The sequence below is a fragment of the Pempheris klunzingeri genome, chromosome 5 (assembly GCF_042242105.1).
Source record: "Pempheris klunzingeri isolate RE-2024b chromosome 5, fPemKlu1.hap1, whole genome shotgun sequence".
Lineage (NCBI taxonomy): Eukaryota > Metazoa > Chordata > Actinopteri > Acropomatiformes > Pempheridae > Pempheris > Pempheris klunzingeri.
Window position 1 is genome coordinate 185,001 of NC_092016.1, and position 20,000 is coordinate 205,000.

General features: G+C 49.8%; 1 protein-coding gene across 1 annotated transcript in view; it reads left to right on the plus strand.

Moving 5' to 3' along the window:
• cacna2d4b (calcium channel, voltage-dependent, alpha 2/delta subunit 4b) overlaps positions 1 to 20,000 on the plus strand; it is a 56,431-nt gene that overhangs the window by 394 nt on the left and 36,037 nt on the right. The window contains exons 2-9 of the mRNA XM_070830366.1: positions 9,527 to 9,608; positions 10,788 to 10,904; positions 11,122 to 11,181; positions 13,101 to 13,263; positions 13,354 to 13,485; positions 15,903 to 15,963; positions 18,427 to 18,577; positions 19,312 to 19,386. Of these exons, the coding sequence (XP_070686467.1) occupies positions 9,527 to 9,608; positions 10,788 to 10,904; positions 11,122 to 11,181; positions 13,101 to 13,263; positions 13,354 to 13,485; positions 15,903 to 15,963; positions 18,427 to 18,577; positions 19,312 to 19,386 (841 nt within the window). The remainder of the gene's footprint in view (positions 1 to 9,526; positions 9,609 to 10,787; positions 10,905 to 11,121; positions 11,182 to 13,100; positions 13,264 to 13,353; positions 13,486 to 15,902; positions 15,964 to 18,426; positions 18,578 to 19,311; positions 19,387 to 20,000) is intronic.

Below are 20,000 nucleotides of genomic sequence, written 5' to 3' on the forward strand. Positions count from 1 at the left end.
TAATCTATTCCATCCCATGAGAACAGCAGCTCACAGCCAATCCATGTGGCCTTGTATGAAAGCTAAGCAGGGCTGAGCCTGGCTGCAACCTGGAGGGGAGACCAGAGAGATGACGTAATGAACAGGAGAGACAGGGGGTGGTGTTTTATTCGCTAAGCCTTGGTTGTTTTATGATTTTCATCAGGTTATCTTATCCCTGGAGGGAAACCTCAAACCACCTTCTTTTAAACCTGCCATAACCATAAAATAGTAGCTGCAGCACGTTAACCAGCAGGTAGACTTATCTGGAAGCATCCCTTTAGTCTGCTGAGATGCTACTGTGGTTCTTCCTCCTCAGTAGCACTAACAAAACGCTGCTTTTACCTCGTTAGCTTGTTAGCTAACATTACAGAAACTCCCCTGCTGGTGCTCAGCCTGCCAGGTAAAGGAGCATCTCTCATATTTAGCCTTTTTCTTCCTGATTAATAACAAAAAATGAAAACATCTAAAGGAACAGGAGGAAAAGTGTTTTTGTTGGACTTTTAGTTGATTGAATAAAACACTTTATAAACAGCTGAACCCACAGCAGCTCATGCGGATGGTTTGTCGACGAGCATCATGCTGCTCATCTTGTTTGTCCATAATACAGTTAACATCGCACATTAATGTTAGAGAGCCGATCTGTGTGGATGTGAAGCTTATAGAAAAGACTCCTGACTGGACTCATAACAAACTCCCAGAGTGCACTTGTGTTTTCATGGCGATCCTGAGGGAATAGGTTTGTGTCCACTGATTGCTGTTTTCCCTCAGGACTCTCTGAAATCTGCTCTGCTGCTTCTGTGATGTTACAGCTGCTGTAAATAATCTCATATTGGTGCTTTGATTTAAATTGTGACAAAAACATCTTCACTCACCGAAGAGAAACGGACAAGAACTTTCACACTCAATGAATTCAGAAGGAATGGAAACGTTATGTCACAATTAACCCAAAAGAACCTCATTAAAACATAAGAACTGAACCTAAAAAACAGCAAAAATACCACCTTAAACATCTAGATAAAGAAAACATGAAACACAGTCGTCAGAAATGTATTTAGAAGTTAATCAAAGTGAAAATCTAGATCGGGAAGTATTCCTGTGTCAAACTACACTTCCCAGAATGCACCTGTCAGACAGTTCGGTGCTCCTCTTCCTGGTGATGCTCATGCTAACAGTCTCATTAGCATGGAGGTGTCAGGCAGAGTAAGAGAGGACATCTCCTCCCTCCTCCACCACCATCTGTGTGGCTGCCGTGGCTCTCTGGCCAACGGCCACGCCACCCCAGCCCGGTCACCTTCTCCCCTGACCCACATTCACCAGCCGACAGACCGCCACAGGCCTGGAGGGCTGCTGGGTCACTTGGTCACAAGCCGGCTTTATCTGCTCTGAAACAGAGCCGAGGCTTTGAGTCAGAATCAGGAGAACAGAGAGAGGCACAGACAGACATCTGCTGGGATCACCTGTGCGTCTGTCAGGAGAGGAGGAGGAGCGTCTCGCTGTTTCACCGCCACGACGGGACGAAATTGGTGGATGTTCGAGTTCTGACAAGCTCCGACCAGCGTTCGGTCTGACCCCAAGCGCTTAACCACATGTACCTGATGACCTGTTGTGTTTGACATCTCATGGCTGGCAGAGCGTTCTGGTGGTGGAGCGTTGTTCTGGTGGTGGAGCGTCGTTTTCTGATGGTGGAGCGTCCTTCTGGTGGTGGAGCATCGTTCTGGTGGTGGAGCATTGTTCTGGAGGCGGAGCGTCGTTCTGGTGGTGGAGCATTGTTCTGGTGGTGGAGCATTGTTCTGGAGGTGGAGCGTCCTTCTGATGGTGGAGCATTGTTCTGGAGGTGGAGCGTCGTTCTCATGGTGTAGCGTCGTTCTGGAGGTGGAGCGTCATTCTGGAGGTGGAGCGTCGTTGTAGAGGTGGAGCGTCGTTCTGGTGGTGGAGCATCGTTCTGGAGGTGGAGCGTCGTTCTAGAGGTGGAGCGTCGTTCTGGTGGTGGAGCGTCGTTCTAGAGGTGGAGCGTCGTTCTGGTGGTGGAGCGTCGTTCTAGAGGTGGAGCGTCGTTCTGGTGGTGGAGCGTCGTTCTGATGGTGGAGCGTCCTTCTGATGGTGGAGCATTGTTCTGGAGGTGGAGCGTCGTTCTCATGGTGTAGCGTCGTTCTGGAGGTGGAGCGTCGTTCTAGAGGTGGAGCGTCGTTCTGGTGGTGGAGCATCGTTCTGGAGGTGGAGCATCGTTCTGATGGTGGAGCATCGTTCTGGAGGTGGAGCGTCGTTCTCTGATGGTGGAGCGTCGTTCTCTGGTGGTGGAGCGTCGTTCATTCTGATGGTGGAGCATCGTTCTGGTGGTGGAGCGTCGTTCTGGAGGTGGAGCGTCCTTCTGATGGTGGAGCATCGTTCTGGAGGTGGAGCGTCCTTCTGATGGTGGAGCATCGTTCTGGAAGTGGAGCGTTGTTCTCTGATGGTGGAGCGTCGTTCTCTGGTGGTGGAGCGTCGTTCTGGTGGTGGAGCGTCGTTCTGGTGGTGGAGCATCGATCTCTGGTGGTGGAGTGTCGTTCTGGTGGTGGAGCGTCGTTCTCTGGTGGTGGAGCGTCGTTCTGATGGTGGAGCGTCCTTCTGGTGGTGGAGCATTGTTCTGATGGTGGAGCGTCGTTCTGATGGTGGAGCGTCCTTCTGGTGGAGCGTCGTTCTGATGGTGGAGTGTCGTTCTCTGATGGTGGAGCGTCCTTCTGGTGGTGGAGCGTCGTTCTGTTGGTGGAGCGTCCTTCTGGTGGTGGAGCGTCGGTCTGATGGTGGAGCGTCCTTCTGGTGGTGGAGCATTGTTCTGATGGTGGAGCGTCGTTCTGATGGTGGAGCGTCCTTCTGGTGGAGCGTCGTTCTGATGGTGGAGCGTCGTTCTGATGGTGGAGCGTCCTTCTGGTGGTGGAGCGTCGTTCTGATGGTGGAGCGTCCTTCTGGTGGTGGAGCATCGTTCTGATGGTGGAGCGTCCTTCTGGTGGTGGAGCATCGTTCTCTGATGGTGGAGCGTCGTTCTGGTGCTGGAGCGTCGTTCTGATGGTGGAGTGTCGTTCTCTGGTGGTGGAGTGTCGTTCTGATGGTGGAGCATCGTTCTGATGGTGGAGCATCGTTCTGATGGTGGAGCGTCGTTCTCTGGTGGTGGAGCGTCGTTCTGATGGTGGAGCATCGTTCTGATGGTGGAGCGTCGTTCTGATGGTGGAGCGTCCTTCTGGTGGTGGAGCATCGTTCTGATGGTGGAGCGTCCTTCTGGTGGTGGAGCATCGTTCTGATGGTGGAGCGTCGTTCTGGTGGTGGAGCGTCCTTCTGGTGGTGGAGCGTCGTTCTGATGGTGGAGCGTCCTTCTGGTGCTGGAGCGTCGTTCTGATGGTGGAGCGTCGTTCTGATGGTGGAGCGTCCTTCTGGTGGTGGAGCGTCGTTCTGATGGTGGAGCGTCCTTCTGGTGGTGGAGCGTCGTTCTGATGGTGGAGCGTCCTTCTGGTGGTGGAGCGTCGTTCTGATGGTGGAGCGTCCTTCTGGTGGTGGAGCGTCGTTCTGATGGTGGAGCGTCCTTCTGATGGTGGAGCATCGTTCTGATGGTGGAGCGTCCTTCTGATGGTGGAGCATCGTTCTGATGGTGGAGCGTCCTTCTGGTGGTGGAGCGTCCTTCTGATGGTGGAGCGTCCTTCTGGTGCTGGAGCGTTGTTCTGATGGTGGAGCGTCCTTCTGGTGCTGGAGCGTTGTTCTGATGGTGGAGCGTCGTTCTGGTGCTGGAGCGTCGTTCTGATGGTGGAGCGTCGTTCTGGTGCTGGAGCGTCGTTCTGATGGTGGAGCGTCCTTCTGATGGTGGAGCATCGTTCTGATGGTGGAGCGTCCTTCTGATGGTGGAGCGTCCTTCTGATGGTGGAGCGTCCTTCTGGTGCTGGAGCGTTGTTCTGATGGTGGAGCGTTGTTCTGATGGTGGAGCGTCGTTCTGGTGCTGGAGCGTCGTTCTGATGGTGGAGCGTCCTTCTGGTGGTGGAGCGTCCTTCTGATGGTGGAGCGTCCTTCTGATGGTGGAGCGTCCTTCTGGTGGTGGAGTGTTGTTCTGGTGGTGGAGCGTCCTTCTGGTGGTGGAGCGTTGTTCTGATGGTGGAGCATCCTTCTGGTGGTGGAGCGTTGTTCTGATGGTGGAGCGTCCTTCTGGTGGTGGAGTGTTCTGATGGTGGAGCGTCGTTCTCTGGTGGTGGAGCGTCCTTCTGGTGGTGGAGTGTCGTTCTGGTGGTGGAGCGTCCTTCTGATGGTGGAGTGTTGTTCTGGTGGTGGAGCGTCCTTCTGGTGGTGGAGCGTCCTTCTGGTGGTGGAGTGTTGTTCTGGTGGTGGAGCGTCCTTCTGATGGTGGAGTGTTGTTCTGGTGGTGGAGCGTCCTTCTGATGGTGGAGCGTCCTTCTGGTGCTGGAGTGTTGTTCTGGTGGTGGAGCGTCCTTCTGGTGGTGGAGCGTCCTTCTGGTGGTGGAGTGTTGTTCTGGTGGTGGAGCGTCCTTCTGATGGTGGAGTGTTGTTCTGGTGGTGGAGCGTCCTTCTGATGGTGGAGCGTCCTTCTGGTGCTGGAGCGTTGTTCTGATGGTGGAGCGTCCTTCTGGTGGTGGAGCGTCGTTCTCTGATGGTGGAGCGTCCTTCTGATGGTGGAGCGTCCTTCTGGTGGTGGAGCGTCCTTCTGATGGTGGAGCGTCGTTCTCTGATGGTGGAGCGTCGTTCTCTGATGGTGGAGCGTCCTTCTGGTGGTGGAGCGTCCTTCTGATGGTGGAGCGTCATTGTGATGGTGGAGCGTCCTTCTGATGGTGGAGCGTCATTGTGATGGTGGAGCGTCCTTCTGATGGTGGAGTGTTGTTCTGGTGGTGGAGCGTCCTTCTGGTGGTGGAGCGTCCTTCTGGTGGTGGAGTGTTGTTCTGGTGGTGGAGCGTCCTTCTGATGGTGGAGTGTTGTTCTGGTGGTGGAGCGTCCTTCTGATGGTGGAGCGTCCTTCTGGTGCTGGAGCGTTGTTCTGATGGTGGAGCGTCCTTCTGGTGGTGGAGCGTTGTTCTGATGGTGGAGCGTCCTTCTGGTGGTGGAGCGTCGTTCTCTGATGGTGGAGCGTCCTTCTGGTGGTGGAGCGTCCTTCTGATGGTGGAGCGTCGTTCTCTGATGGTGGAGCGTCCTTCTGGTGGTGGACCGTCCTTCTGATGGTGGAGCGTCATTGTGATGGTGGAGCGTCCTTCTGGTGGTGGAGCGTTGTTCTGATGGTGGAGCGTCCTTCTGATGGTGGAGCGTCCTTCTGATGGTGGAGCGCCGTTCTGATGGTGGAGCGCCGTTCGTTCTGATGGTGGAGCGTCGTTCGTTCTGATGGTGGAGCGTCGTTCTAATGGTGGAGCGTCATTCTGATGGTGGAGCGTCGTTCTAATGGTGGAGCGCCGTTCTGATGGTGGAGCGCCGTTCGTTCTGATGGTGGAGCGTCGTTCGTTCTGATGGTGGAGTGTTGTTCTGATGGTGGAGCGTCATTCTGATGGTGGAGCGTCGTTCTCTGGTGGTGGAGCGTCCTTCTGGTGGTGGAGCGTCCTTCTGATGGTGGAGCGTCGTTCTGATGGTGGAGCGCCGTTCTGATGGTGGAGCGCCGTTCGTTCTGATGGTGGAGCATCGTTCGTTCTGATAGTGGAGCGTCATTCTGATGGTGGAGCGTCGTTCTCTGGTGGAGCGCCGTTCGTTCTGATGGTGGAGCGTCGTTCGTTCTGATGGTGGAGTGTTGTTCTGATGGTGGAGCGTCATTCTGATGGTGGAGCGTCGTTCTCTGGTGGTGGAGCGTCCTTCTGGTGGTGGAGCGTCCTTCTGATGGTGGAGCGTCGTTCTGATGGTGGAGCGCCGTTCTGATGGTGGAGCGCCGTTCGTTCTGATGGTGGAGCGTCGTTCGTTCTGATAGTGGAGCGTCATTCTGATGGTGGAGCGTCGTTCATTCTGATGGTGGAGCGTCGTTCTAATGGTGGAGCGTCGTTCTGATGGTGGAGCGTCGTTCTGATGGTGGAGCGTCGTTCGTTCTGATGGTGGAGCTTCGTTCGTTCTAATGGTGGAACGTCATTCTGATGGTGGAGCGTCGTTCTAATGGTGGAGCGTCGTTCTGATGGTGGAGCGTCCTTCTGATGGTGGAGCGTCGTTCATTCTAATGGTGGAGCGTCCTTCTGATGGTGGAGCGTCGTTCGTTCTGATGGTGGAGCGTCGTTCATTCTAATGGTGGAGCGTCCTTCTAATGGTGGAGCGTCGTTCTGATGGTGGAGCGTCCTTCTGATGGTGGAGCGTCGTTCATTCTAATGGTGGAGCGTCCTTCTGATGGTGGAGCGTCGTTCGTTCTGATGGTGGAGCGTCGTTCATTCTAATGGTGGAGCGTCGTTCCTTCTGATGGTGGAGCGTCGTTCCTTCTGATGGTGGAGCGTCGTTCGTTCTGATGGTGGAGCGTCGTTCGTTCTGATGGTGGAGCGTCGTTCATTCTAATGGTGGAGCGTCGTTCATTCTAATGGTGGAGCGTCGTTCTAATGGTGGAGCGTCGTTCTGATGGTGGAGCGTCGTTCTGATGGTGGAGCGTCGTTCGTTCTGATGGTGGAGCGTCGTTCGTTCTGATGGTGGAGCGTCGTTCTGATGGTGGAGCGTCGTTCTGATGGTGGAGCTTCGTTCTGATGGTGGAGGGTCGTTCGTTCTGATGGTGGAGCTTCGTTCGTTCTAATGGTGGAACGTCATTCTGATGGTGGAGCGTCGTTCTAATGGTGGAGCGTCGTTCTGATGGTGGAGCGTCCTTCTGATGGTGGAGCGTCGTTCATTCTAATGGTGGAGCGTCCTTCTGATGGTGGAGCGTCGTTCGTTCTGATGGTGGAGCGTCGTTCATTCTAATGGTGGAGCGTCCTTCTAATGGTGGAGCGTCGTTCTGATGGTGGAGCGTCCTTCTGATGGTGGAGCGTCGTTCATTCTAATGGTGGAGCGTCCTTCTGATGGTGGAGCGTCGTTCGTTCTGATGGTGGAGCGTCGTTCATTCTAATGGTGGAGCGTCGTTCTGATGGTGGAGCGTCGTTCGTTCTGATGGTGGAGCGTCGTTCATTCTAATGGTGGAGCGTCGTTCATTCTAATGGTGGAGCGTCGTTCATTCTAATGGTGGAGCGTCGTTCTGATGGTGGAGCGTCGTTCGTTCTGATGGTGGAGCGTCGTTCATTCTAATGGTGGAGCGTCGTTCATTCTAATGGTGGAGCGTCGTTCATTCTAATGGTGGAGCGTCGTTCTGATGGTGGAGCGTCGTTCGTCCTGATGGTGGAGCGTCGTTCGTCCTGATGGTGGAGCATCATTCTGATGGTGGAGCGTCCTTCTGATGGTGGAGCGTCGTTCATTCTAATGGTGGAGCATCATTCTGATGGTGGAGCGTCGTTCATTCTAATGGTGGAGCGTCGTTCTGATGGTGGAGCGTCGTTCATTCTAATGGTGGAGCGTCCTTCTAATGGTGGAGCGTCGTTCTGATGGTGGAGCGTCGTTCGTTCTGATGGTGGAGCGTCCTTCTGATGGTGGAGCGTCGTTCGTTCTGATGGTGGAGCGTCGTTCGTTCTGATGGTGGAGCGTCCTTCTGATGGTGGAGCGTCGTTCATTCTAATGGTGGAGCGTCCTTCTGATGGTGGAGCGTCGTTCATTCCAATGGTGGAGCGTCCTTCTGATGGTGGAGCGTCGTTCATTCTAATGGTGGAGCGTCGTTCTGATGGTGGAGCGTCGTTCGTTCTGATGGTGGAGCGTCGTTCGTTCTGATGGTGGAGCGTCCTTCTGATGGTGGAGCGTCCTTCTGATGGTGGAGCGTCGTTCATTCTAATGGTGGAGCGTCCTTCTGATGGTGGAGCGTCGTTCATTCTAATGGTGGAGCATCATTCTGATGGTGGAGCGTCGTTCATTCTAATGGTGGAGCGTCGTTCATTCTAATGGTGGAGCGTCGTTCTGATGGTGGAGCGTCGTTCATTCTAATGGTGGAGCGTCCTTCTAATGGTGGAGCGTCGTTCTGATGGTGGAGCGTCGTTCGTTCTGATGGTGGAGCGTCCTTCTGATGGTGGAGCGTCGTTCGTTCTGATGGTGGAGCGTCGTTCGTTCTGATGGTGGAGCGTCGTTCGTTCTGATGGTGGAGCGTCCTTCTGATGGTGGAGCGTCGTTCATTCCAATGGTGGAGCGTCCTTCTGATGGTGGAGCGTCGTTCATTCTAATGGTGGAGCGTCGTTCTGATGGTGGAGCGTCGTTCGTTCTGATGGTGGAGCGTCCTTCTGATGGTGGAGCGTCGTTCGTTCTGATGGTGGAGCGTCGTTCATTCTAATGGTGGAGCGTCGTTCTGATGGTGGAGCGTCGTTCTGATGGTGGAGCGTCGTTCGTTCTGATGGTGGAGCGTCGTTCTGATGGTGGAGCGTCGTTCTGATGGTGGAGCGTCGTTCTGATGGTGGAGCGTCGTTCGTTCTGATGGTGGAGCGTCGTTCTGATGGTGGAGCGTCGTTCTGATGGTGGAGCGTCGTTCTGATGGTGGAGCGTCGTTCTGATGGTGGAGCGTCGTTCATTCTAATGGTGGAGCGTCGTTCTGATGGTGGAGCGTCGTTCATTCTAATGGTGGAGCGTCGTTCTGATGGTGGAGCGTCGTTCTGATGGTGGAGCGTCGTTCTGATGGTGGAGCGTCGTTCGTTCTGATGGTGGAGCGTCGTTCGTTCTGATGGTGGAGCGTCGTTCTGATGGTGGAGCATCAGTCACATTGATCACATTGATCAGTATCAGTCACATTGATCAGTATCAGTCACATTGATCACATTGATCAGTATCAGTCACATTGATCACATTGATCAGTATCAGTCACATTGATCACATTGATCAGTATCAGTCACATTGATCAGTATCAGTTATATTGATCAGTATCAGTCACATTGATCAGTATCAGTCACATTGATCACATTGATCAGTATCAGTCACATTGATCAGTATCAGTTATATTGATCAGTATCAGTCACATTGATCAGTATCAGTTATATTGATCAGTATCAGTCACATTGATCAGTACTGTAGTCTCTGATTGGCCTGCTGTTCACTGAGGATGCAAAGTTATCCTCAGTGACTGTCATCATGGAGGCCACACCCACAAGTGTGTGTGTGTGTGTGTGTGTGTGTGTGTGTGCAGCAGACACACCTGTGACCCAGATGAAGAACAGATTATCTAAATCTCTTTCATCATCGTCATGTTTATCAGCCTTTTTCTGCTATAACTGCTGCACAGCATCACCACGGCAACAGACAGCCAGACGCATAGTAGCACACTCATCACACACACTGTTTACACACACGGGTCAAAGGAGTGTGTGTGTGTGTGTGTGTGTGTGTGTGTGTGTGTGTTACCAGAGGCTGACTTGCTATTTTCCTGTTGGAAAGTTTCCCTGTTGATACTGATGCTGTGATGCTGCAGAGTCTCGTAGATTTACATTAACATCTGTTTGTGTGTGTGTGTGTGTGTGTGTGTGTGTGTCAGGGTGCAGCAATGGGCGTCCGTGTTCTCCATTCAGCTTCGAGACCTCAGCACCAAATACTCCGGCTCGTTGCTGCTGCAGAAGGTAAACACAGCTCTGAAACACACACGTCGAGAGATAAACCACATCAGGCTCACCTTCAGCTAGTGCTCTCCTACATTTCCCAGAATGCCATTTGACAGCTCAAGAACCAACATAGAATCAACAGAGAGTACAACTGGTTCCTGAAGTAAAAGATCATTTTTGGCAGAGACAAAGTTCTTAATGTAACAACTATAATGATAATAACATTCTTTATATCCCACCTTTCACAATAAAGTGCTTTATAGTAAAAACAAAATGAATGCTTAAAGCTTTCTGTCAGTCTGGCCTACTTCCTGTCCTTGTGGATCTACTTCAGTTCCCTGTGGATCTACTTCCTGTCCCCTTTGCTCTACTTCTGGTCCTTGTGGGTCTACTTCCTGTCCCGTTGGATCTACTTCCTGTCCCCTTTGCTCTACTTCCGGTCCCTGTGGGTCTACTTCCTGTCCCGTTGGATCTACTTCCTGTCCCCTTTGCTCTACTTCCTGTCCCTTTGGATCTACTTCCTGTCCCGTTAGATCTACTTCCTGTCCCTTTGGATCCATCACATGACACCGTTGGGCCCAAAAAGATTTTTTCTTCCACAGACTCACGTCTGTAAATCACAGGAGACATTTTTTTGTGTCACGACCTGTGAAATGATGGTTTCACCATCAGAGTTTGATGCATTCATGCGTTTATCCTTCAGGGTGGCGGGGGGGCTGCAGCCAATACTAGCTGAGAGGCGGGGTCACCCTGGACTGGTCACCAGTCAGTCACAGGGCACACAAAGTAGTCTGTGTCTCCAGGTAACCTGCAGGTGTTTGGACTGTGGGAGGAAGCTGGAGAACCAGAGAGAACCCACACAAGCCGGAGGAGAACATGAGAACTCCACACAGGAAGGTTCCAGGTTCAAAGTTGAACTTTTTGTCTTCATGCTCCACTGAGCAGCTCTCTGTGGACGAGCGTGCTTCCTGTCCCTGTGGATCTACTTCCTGTCCCTGTGGATCTACTTCCTGTCCCTGTGGGTTTCTTCTTTAAATGTTACAACAGGAAGACAGTCTGAACTGGGAGCATCAGGAGGGTCGCCTGTCACACACACACACACACACACACACACGTCCTCTGAGTCCAACACCGGCTCCTCCTGGAAAGTTCTGCTACCCTTGAAGGTTTTCAGAGCCTGTGTGTGTTTCCTCTCAGAAACTAAAAGACGTGGAGTCCATTATCAAGATCGTGGAGCTGGACGGCAGCGAGCTGGTGAGGGATTACTCAGATGAGATCGAGCGGATGTTGGGGAGCAAGATGAAGTCGGTGAAGGTGAGAACGAGAGCCTTCCTCAGCGTGTTTGTGTTCTTCATCACATGTATGACAATGTAGATGATTTAGTGTTTCACTTCCTCAAACACTTGATCCTACATTTCCCATAATGCAAATATAAAGATGTAAAGATGATGATGATGAAGGACAGTTTTGGGCTGTAGTAGAGCCCCTGATGATCCTTCCCATGATGCACTCTGTCTGTCGTGTCCCTCAGAGGCTGGCGGAGTCAGCAGAGGACGCCGACCTGTACCACGAGTTCAACGCTTCGTTGGAAGTGGGTGATGAGTTAAAGGGCACTTCCAGCTGTTTTCTGGCTCCTCTCACGGCTCAGACTGACAGCTGTGTGTGTGTGTGTGTGTCCTTTGTGTGTGTGTGTGTGTGTGTCCTCTGTGTGTGTGTGTGTGTCCTCTGTGTGCGTGTGTGTCCTCTGTGTGTGTGTGTGTGTGTGTCTTCTGTGTGTGTGTGTGTGTGTGTGTGTGTGTGTGTGTCCTCTGTGTGTGTGTGTGTGTGTCCTTTGTGTGTGTGTGTGTGTGTGTCCTCTGTGTGTGTGTGTGTGTGTGTCTTCTGTGTGTGTGTGTGTGTGTGTCTTCTGTGTGTGTGTGTGTGTGTGTGTGTGTGTGTGTGTCCTCTGTGTGTGTGTGTGTGTGTGTCCTCTGTGTGCGTGTGTGTCCTCTGTGTGTGTGTGTGTGTGTCTTCTGTGTGTGTGTGTGTGTGTGTGTGTGTGTCTTCTGTGTGTGTGTGTGTGTGTGTGTGTGTGTCCTCTGTGTGTGTGTGTGTGTGTGTGTGTGTGTGTGTGTCTGTGTGTGTGTGTGTGTGTGTGTGTGTGTCTTCTGTGTGTGTGTGTGTGTGTGTGTGTGTGTGTCTTCTGTGTGTGTGTGTGTGTGTGTGTGTCCTCTGTGTGTGTGTGTGTGTGTGCCTTCTGTGTGTGTGTGTGTGTGTGTGTGTGTGTGTGTGTCCTTTGTGTGTGTGTGTGTGTCTTCTGTGTGTGTGTCTGTGTGTGTGTGTGTGTGTGTGTGTCTTCTGTGTGTGTGTGTGTGTGTGTGTGTGTCCTCTGTGTGTGTGTGTGTGTGCCTTCTGTGTGTGTGTGTGTGTGTGTGTGTGTGTGTGTGTCCTCTGTGTGTGTGTGTGTGTCTTCTGTGTGTGTGTCTGTGTGTGTGTCTTCTGTGTGTGTGTGTGTGTGTGTGTGTGTGTGTGTGTGTGTGTGTGTGTGTCCTCTGTGTGTGTGTGTGTGTGTGTGTGTGTGTCCTCTGTGTGTGTGTGTGTGTGTGAGAGCTCTAAGCTGAGCGCTCTCATTAGCATGTTAGCATGTTAGCTAAGTGAGCGCAGAGCACAGGAAGCTTTAGAGCTGCAGCTGACACCTGAAATCAGATCAAAGCTGAGGGATTGTGGGAGGAAATTGGGTCGACCTGCAGCTGAGAGGCTCACACAGGAGGATGAAGATGTGAGGAAGAGCAGCGCAACTATAACTAACTACAACTACAACTATAACCATGAATAACTATAACTAACTACAACTACAACTATAACCATGAATAACTATAACTATGACACTATGACAGTGGACAGCAGCATAAATACAGAGTTTTACTAAAACTAAGTGCAGCTCTGTCAGCACAGTATATGTAGAACTAGAACTAGAACTAACTAGAACTGTAACTCTAACTATAGCACTGGGTAACTATAACTAGAATTAACTTCAGCAGTGCACTTTAACTTACTATAATTATAGCAGTGGGTAAGTATACCGGTAGCTAACTAGAACTAGAACTAACTAAAGCAGTGCACAGCAGAAAACTGTGTGATATGGTGCAGAAAACATATTTGTGTGTTTTAGTATTTAAAACAATTCAGTGGAACTGACTGAGTAACAGTCTGAAAACCTAGAACCTATTATCCTTTAACCTGTTAACCCATTAACTTATAACCTACTAACCTTTAACCGGTTTAACTATTAACTCATAACCTATTAACCAATAACATACTGACCTATAAACTGTAATCTATAATCTGGGATCTTTAAAATTCCACTTAAACAGAAACAAATTCCTGAGAGCCGCTCAGTGACGTCTGCTGTAAACTCTGTAAACGATCAGCAGATGAGCAGAGAGCTGTCTGTCCCTGTCAGATCATACAGAAACTGATCATAGTCAGCATCTTATTCTGAAAAGACGTCCTCTTCCTGTGTCTCGTCAGTTTGATTACTATAACGCCATGCTGATCAACACGGCGGACGAGGACGGGAACAACATAGAGCTGGGCGGAGAGTTCTCCCTGGAGGAGAACGAGCACTTCAACAACCTGCTGGTCAATACGCAGCAGAGTGACATCCAGGTCCCCACCAACGTCTACAACAAAGGTCAGAGGGCGGCGCCGCTCGCCGTGGACACCATAACGCTACGTCCTGTCCCTGGAAGGCTCAGCTCTGCTGTCTGTCTTCTGTCCACAGATCCCAACATCCTCAACGCCATCTACAACTCTGAGGCGTTAAACGACATCTTCACCAGTAACTTCCAGAAGGACCCGACGCTCACCTGGCAGTACTTCGGCAGCTCCACTGGCTTTTTCAGGATCTACCCCGGTCAGTCCCATGCAGCCAGAGAACACAAGTATACGCTCCAACCCAAAGAAAAAGTTGTGTTTCTGCCACAGTGGCGTGCCGGCCCGCCTTCATACCAAAAAAACATGACGGCTCGATGGTTTAAACGGGGTCAGAATGGCCAGTGTGCTGGTAGGCGACCTCTAGTGGCCGTAGTGACGATGATTACACAGGACGCTGCTCAGGACACAAAAAGTCAGCGTTGACCTTTTTAACTTGCATAACAAGCAAAACGTAACTTTTAACAGAAATCAGATCACATACAGTTCCACTCAAAATGATTAAACCCCCATTGCAGATCAGGTGTTTTGGTAAATTTTAGAAACTTTCAGCTGAGTTCAATGAACAACTCAAATAAAAACAATTGAAACAGCACAAGACAAGTAATATCACTAATATCATTTGGAGGTTTCTCCAAATTCAACACAAATACTGACGACTGCAGTCTCAGTACCCCACCCCCTTGACAGGCACCTTTAGTTCTCAGCACAGCACCTTCAGCTGTTCTGACCTGCTAACGTGATGCTCAGACAGACACCAGGTTCTCACAGCGTTCCTCAGGAAGCTCATTCCTCATGGACACCAGCAAACAGCTCTCTGATGTTCTTGGGTTTGTGTGCTGGAACCTCCTTCTTCAAATCTCACCAGAGATTCTCTGACGGCCACTCTGGTATCTTCCTGGACTTCCTCTGAAGCCTTGGCGGACTCTGAGGAATGTTTGGGGTCATTGTCCTGTTGGAAGGTCCAATGACCTCCAAGCTCCAGCTTCCTCACAGACGGCCTGATGTTCTCCTGGATTTCCTGATACTTGATGAATCCATCATGTCCTGCCTACATGCTTCACGGTAGGCAGGATGTTCTTCAGCGTCTGCCTCATCCTTCCTCCTCCAGACAAACTGCTGATCCACACACCTGAAAAGGTTTGGTTTCATCAGAACAGAATCCCAAAACTTCTGTAGCTCATTTCTACGGTTTCCAGCACATTGGATCCAGCTTGTGTTGTTTTGGGTCAGTGGTGGTGAACATCTTAGAGTTCAGGCACAGAGGCCTTCAGTGTTTAGTATGAGCCTCACTGTAGAAACCTCAGAGCCTGCTGCCACCAAGTCTGGCTCCAAGTCTTTTGCAGTCACTGAAGGGTTTTGTCCTCCTGCCTCCTCAGAAATCTGGTGGCAGCTGTTGATAACTTCCTCCTTCTGCCACGTCCAGGTCGTGCAGCCAGAGTTCCTTTAGCTTTGAACTGTGAACTTTGCTTCCAGCAGCATCTCTGGGAACATTCAGTGCCTTTGGTGTCTTTTTGTATCCTTTTCCTTGTTTGTCCAAGGCAATGATCTCCGCTCTTAACCTTTTGGACAGTTCTCTTGACTTACACATATTTCTAACATGTAGCCAAACGTCCCTGTGAACAAACCCCCCCCAGCCAGTCTGAGTATTTGATGTGTTCTATCTCAAGCACACCTGGTTCAACCGGGTTGAATCATTTTGCGACTGCAGTTGTCATTAAAAGTGACATTTTGTGTTGAATTTGTAGAAACCTCCTGTAATACTAGCTGTGTTGAGCTGTTTCAATTGTTCTTATTTGAGTTGTTCAGTGAACACGGCTGAAAGGTGCAACTGTTCATAATGTACCTTTTTACTTTTTCACAGAACTTACATCACGTATAAAACACAACTTTTTAACATAACTTATGTTATGTTATGAATGTGTTTAGATGTGTTTATCAATCAATCAATCTTTATTTATATAGCGCCAATTCACAACAGCGTTATCTCAAGACGCTTTACATAAAGAGCAGGTCTAGACCAAACTCTTTAATTAGAGAGAGACCCAATAATTCATGAGTTCAAAATTAAGGATTCAAGAATTCCCACATGAGCAGCATCAGATATTATACTGAGCAACAGTGGCAGGAAGAACTCCCCTTTAACGTGAAGAAACCTCAAACAGACCCAGGATCAATGTGGGCGGCTTCTGTAGGGGTCCGCGTTGGGTGGAGTGGAGAGAGAGAGAGAGAGACAACACAAACAGCAACCAATGTACTAGCAGTGACTATAGCGCTAACAATAGGAGTGTGACTAAAAGATTAGCAGTATGATTTTTTGGAGTTTAGATTTTATGGATGTGTTTAGATGTTATGGATGTGTTTAGATGTTATGGATGTGTTTAGATGTTATGGATGTGTTTAGATGTGTTTAGATGTTATGGATGTGTTTAGATGTTATGGATGTGTTTAGCTGTGTTTAGATGTTATGGATGTGTTTAGGTGTGTTTAGATGTTATGGATGTGTTTAGATGTTTTTAGATGTTATGGATGTGTTTAGATGTTATGGATGTGTTTAGATGTGTTTAGATGTTATGGATATTAGCATCAGAGGTGAATATGTCTCTTTGTCTCCGTTAGGTATTAAATGGACTCCAGACTCCAACGGTGTGGCAGCTTTCGACTGCAGGAACAGAAACTGGTGAGTTCAGTCCCCCAAACACGTCTGATTATCATGAAATTTAATACAGACGTTCATGGTCCCCTCAGGATGAACTGTAATCACTTTATTGATCCTCTGACTTTTCCTGTAGCGCCACCATGAGATCAACACGTTCATGCGTCCAACACTTTGGTTTGAACACCTGCTGGACTAAAGACATCCATCAGCCTCTAGACTCTGGGTTTACTGCTAGCTAGCTAATGTTCCCAGAAGGACAATATTGTAGCGAGCGTCGGGGTCACAGACGGCAGAAGTGGCTGAACTCTTAGGCAATAACAACCAGTATTGCTTCAGAAAACCATTTATCATAGACACATCATAACAGAACAAGTCAGAGCATGTCATCAAACCCAATGCCCATCTAACTTACGGTTCTCACACACAAACACATTAACCCTACCCATCAGTCCTTGCGGCGCGGCCTTGCCGACACCACAATATTGTATACATTAACATGCAGCCATTCAGACTGTTTATCACTGGGTGTGTCTGTTGTTTTGTCCCTCTGAGCAGAAGTGTGTCTCCACCTGCAGCCCTGCAGACTGTTGGCTGCTCGCTTTGTTTCTGACACTCAGAGCCGACTGTCAACAGGAGAGATGCCTGTTAGCACGCACACGTTAGCATTTAGCTCAGTAGTGCTAGCACGGCTGCAGCCTGGAAGTATTTTATCCGTCCAACGGTGCGCCTCGACCCCATCCTCCGTCACTGTGCGAGGTCACCTGGTGCTTTAAAACAGCCAATAAAGAGCTCTGCTGGATTTAGACGAAGCTTAGACACTGTGTGTGGAGGAACACGTTGAGGTGGGCGTGTTCATGTTAACTACATTCAGACTGTATGTGAACGCTTCATAAAGGACTGCTCCATCAGTCATTTCAGTGACTTATGTCACTGCAGCCTCTGAAGCTGCTTCACTTTTCTGTAAATTCTATAAAGTCATTTCCATCCTCAGTTTGACCCTTTTGGGACAAAGGTGAGAGAGTCTGAGAGTAAACCATCATGAAGGATGCACACTTTTATAGAAGAAGGGAGGAAATAAAGAACGCAGGAGCAGAGATGAGTAGAAAAGGCTGTGTGTGTGTGTGTGTGTGTGTGTGTGTGTGTGTGTGTGTGTGTGTGTGTGTGTGTCGCAGCCCTGATCCTCTGGAAAAGACGATAAGCTGCTCCTCAGTCCACGTGGCACCGTATGTGACTGCTCATGCATTTCTAAATAATACCAGAGAGCTGCGTATGTCCCTGAACGCCTCGTCACGCCGCATTACTGCAGCTGAGCTGGAAGAGCTACGCACACACACACACACACACACACACACACGTCCAGCATTTGTTTATAAATGAATAATGAATAATAATGAGAGAATTTAGTTTGTTTCTGAACAATCAAACTAAATTCTGGTTTTTAATAACTGACCGCAGGTGTGAGTGTGAGTGGACGTCTCTGTGTGTCGGCCCTGTGATTGGCTGGCGACCAGTCCAGGGTGACCCCGCCTCTCACCCAAAGTCAGCTGGGATTGGCTCCGGTAGAGATAATGGATGGATGGATGGATGGATTATTGATACTTGGTTCTTTAATTAATAAGAACCTCATTCAGTCACAGTTGAAATACTGTGAACTGCCCCTTTAACGTTCATAGCACTTGTTAATGACTGTCACAGATGGTCAGTGTTCATAAAACAGGAATAAATAATCAAAATCTGTTCATGTTTCATAAATCAGCTTTATTTATTCCAGTTATTATAGTCTCAGTTTATTTTCATGACATCCATTCAAATGTTTCTGATCCGTCATTGATGACACGACCTGCTCACACTGAACCGACAGCTCCATCTACGACCCCATAAACCACATATATGAGCGTTTTCAGCGCCCTCCGCAGGACGGATGGGGACCAGACACCAAACCTGACTAGTCCGGTTAGGTTTAGGCACCAAAACTACTTGGTTAGGTTTCGGCGAAGGTCATAGTTCAGGTTGAAATCAGTGTGTTAGATATAAAAGTGAATTACATTGCGTACATGACACAGCTGCAGTTACGTTAGATTAAAAGTTACGTCTGTTAAAATAAGTCGACAGAATCTTTTGTTTCCTCCAACGTTCTGCGCTGACGTTCTCTATTCGAGGTCACCTGACTTCCTCCTTCGCTCCCGTAATCATCACCACGGCCACCACGGCCACCACGGGCACCAGTTGGCGGTTTTAACCCTGTTGAAGAAACACCTACTGTTGTTGTTGCCATGACGACGGGCTGATTCATGTCACGGTCACGTTATTTCTGTTAGTGCTGCTGAGCGGAGAGGCCGGCAGCGTGTGATTGGCTGGCTGTGACGGAGACTGCTGACATCATCCCAGTAACGAAAAGTTTACTGTCTGTCTGCTTCAATCGCTTTAAGAAACGAATAACACAGGCGACCCGTCTCACCCGTCTCACCTGTCTCACCTGTCCAGGTACATCCAGGCAGCCACGTCCCCCAAAGACATCATCATCATGGTGGACATCAGCGGCAGCATGAAGGGGCTGAAGATGACCATCGCCAAACACACCATCAACACCATCCTGGACACACTGGGAGAGAACGACTTCGTCAACGTCATCGCTGTGAGACACACACAGGAACACACACACACACACACACACACAGGAACACACACACACACACACAGGAACACACATACACACACACACAGGAACACACACACACACACACAGGAACACACACACACACACACACACAGGAACACACACACACACACACACACACACACACACAGGAACACACACACACACACACAGGAACACACAGGAACACACACACACACACACACACACAGGAACACACACACACACACACACACACACACACACAGGAACACACACACACACTGTGGCTGATCCTTTACAGATCCTATCATTAAAACCTCTGTTGACTCTGAGGTTAAAGTAGAGAAGAAGAACCTCAGGTTAGGGTTAGAGTGGAGTAAAGAAGAAGAACCTCAGGTTAGGGTTAGAGTGGAGTAAAGAAGAACCTCAGGTTAGGGTTACAGTGGAGTAGAGAAGAAGAACCTCAGGTTAGGGTTAGAGTGGAGTAAAGAAGAAGAACCTCAGGTTAGGGTTAGAGTGGAGTAAAGAAGAACCTCAGGTTAGGGTTACAGTGGAGTAGAGAAGAAGAACCTCAGGTTAGGGTTACAGTGGAGTAGAGAAGAAGAACCTCAGGTTAGGGTTACAGTGGAGTAGAGAAGAAGAACCTCAGGTTAGGGTTAGAGTGGAGTAGAGAAGAACCTCAGGTTCACAGTACTGCAGTAAATGGACTTCCTGTGTCCTCCTGTGTGCAGTATACCGACTACGTTCGCTACGTGGAGCCGTGCTTCAAAGGGACTCTGGTCCAGGCCGACCTGGACAACAGAGAGGTAAGACCTCTACCTGTGAGACCTCTACCTGTGAGACCTCTACCTGAGAGACCTCTACCTGTGAGACCTCTACCTGTAAGACCTCTACCTGTGAGACCTCTACCTGTGAGACCTCTACCTGTAAGACCTCTACCTGTGAGACCGTTACCTGTAAGACCTCTACCTGTGAGACCTCTACCTGTGAGACCTCTACCTGTAAGACCTCTACCTGTGAGACCTCTACCTGTGAGACCTCTACCTGTAAGACCTCTACCTGTGAGACCGTTACCTGTAAGACCTCTACCTGAGAGACCTCTACCTGTGAGACCTCTACCTGTAAGACCTCTACCTGTGAGACCTCTACCTGTGAGACCTCTACCTGTAAGACCTCTACCTGTGAGACCGTTACCTGTGAGACTTCTACCTGTGAGACCTCTACCTGTGAGACCTCTACCTGTAAGACCTCTACCTGTGAGACCTCTACCTGTGAGACCGTTACCTGTAAGACCGTTACCTGTGAGACTTCTACCTGTAAGACCTCTACCTGTGAGACCGTTACCTGTGAGACCTCTACCTGTGAGACCGTTACCTGTGAGACTTCTACCTGTGAGACCTCTACCTGTGAGACCGTTACC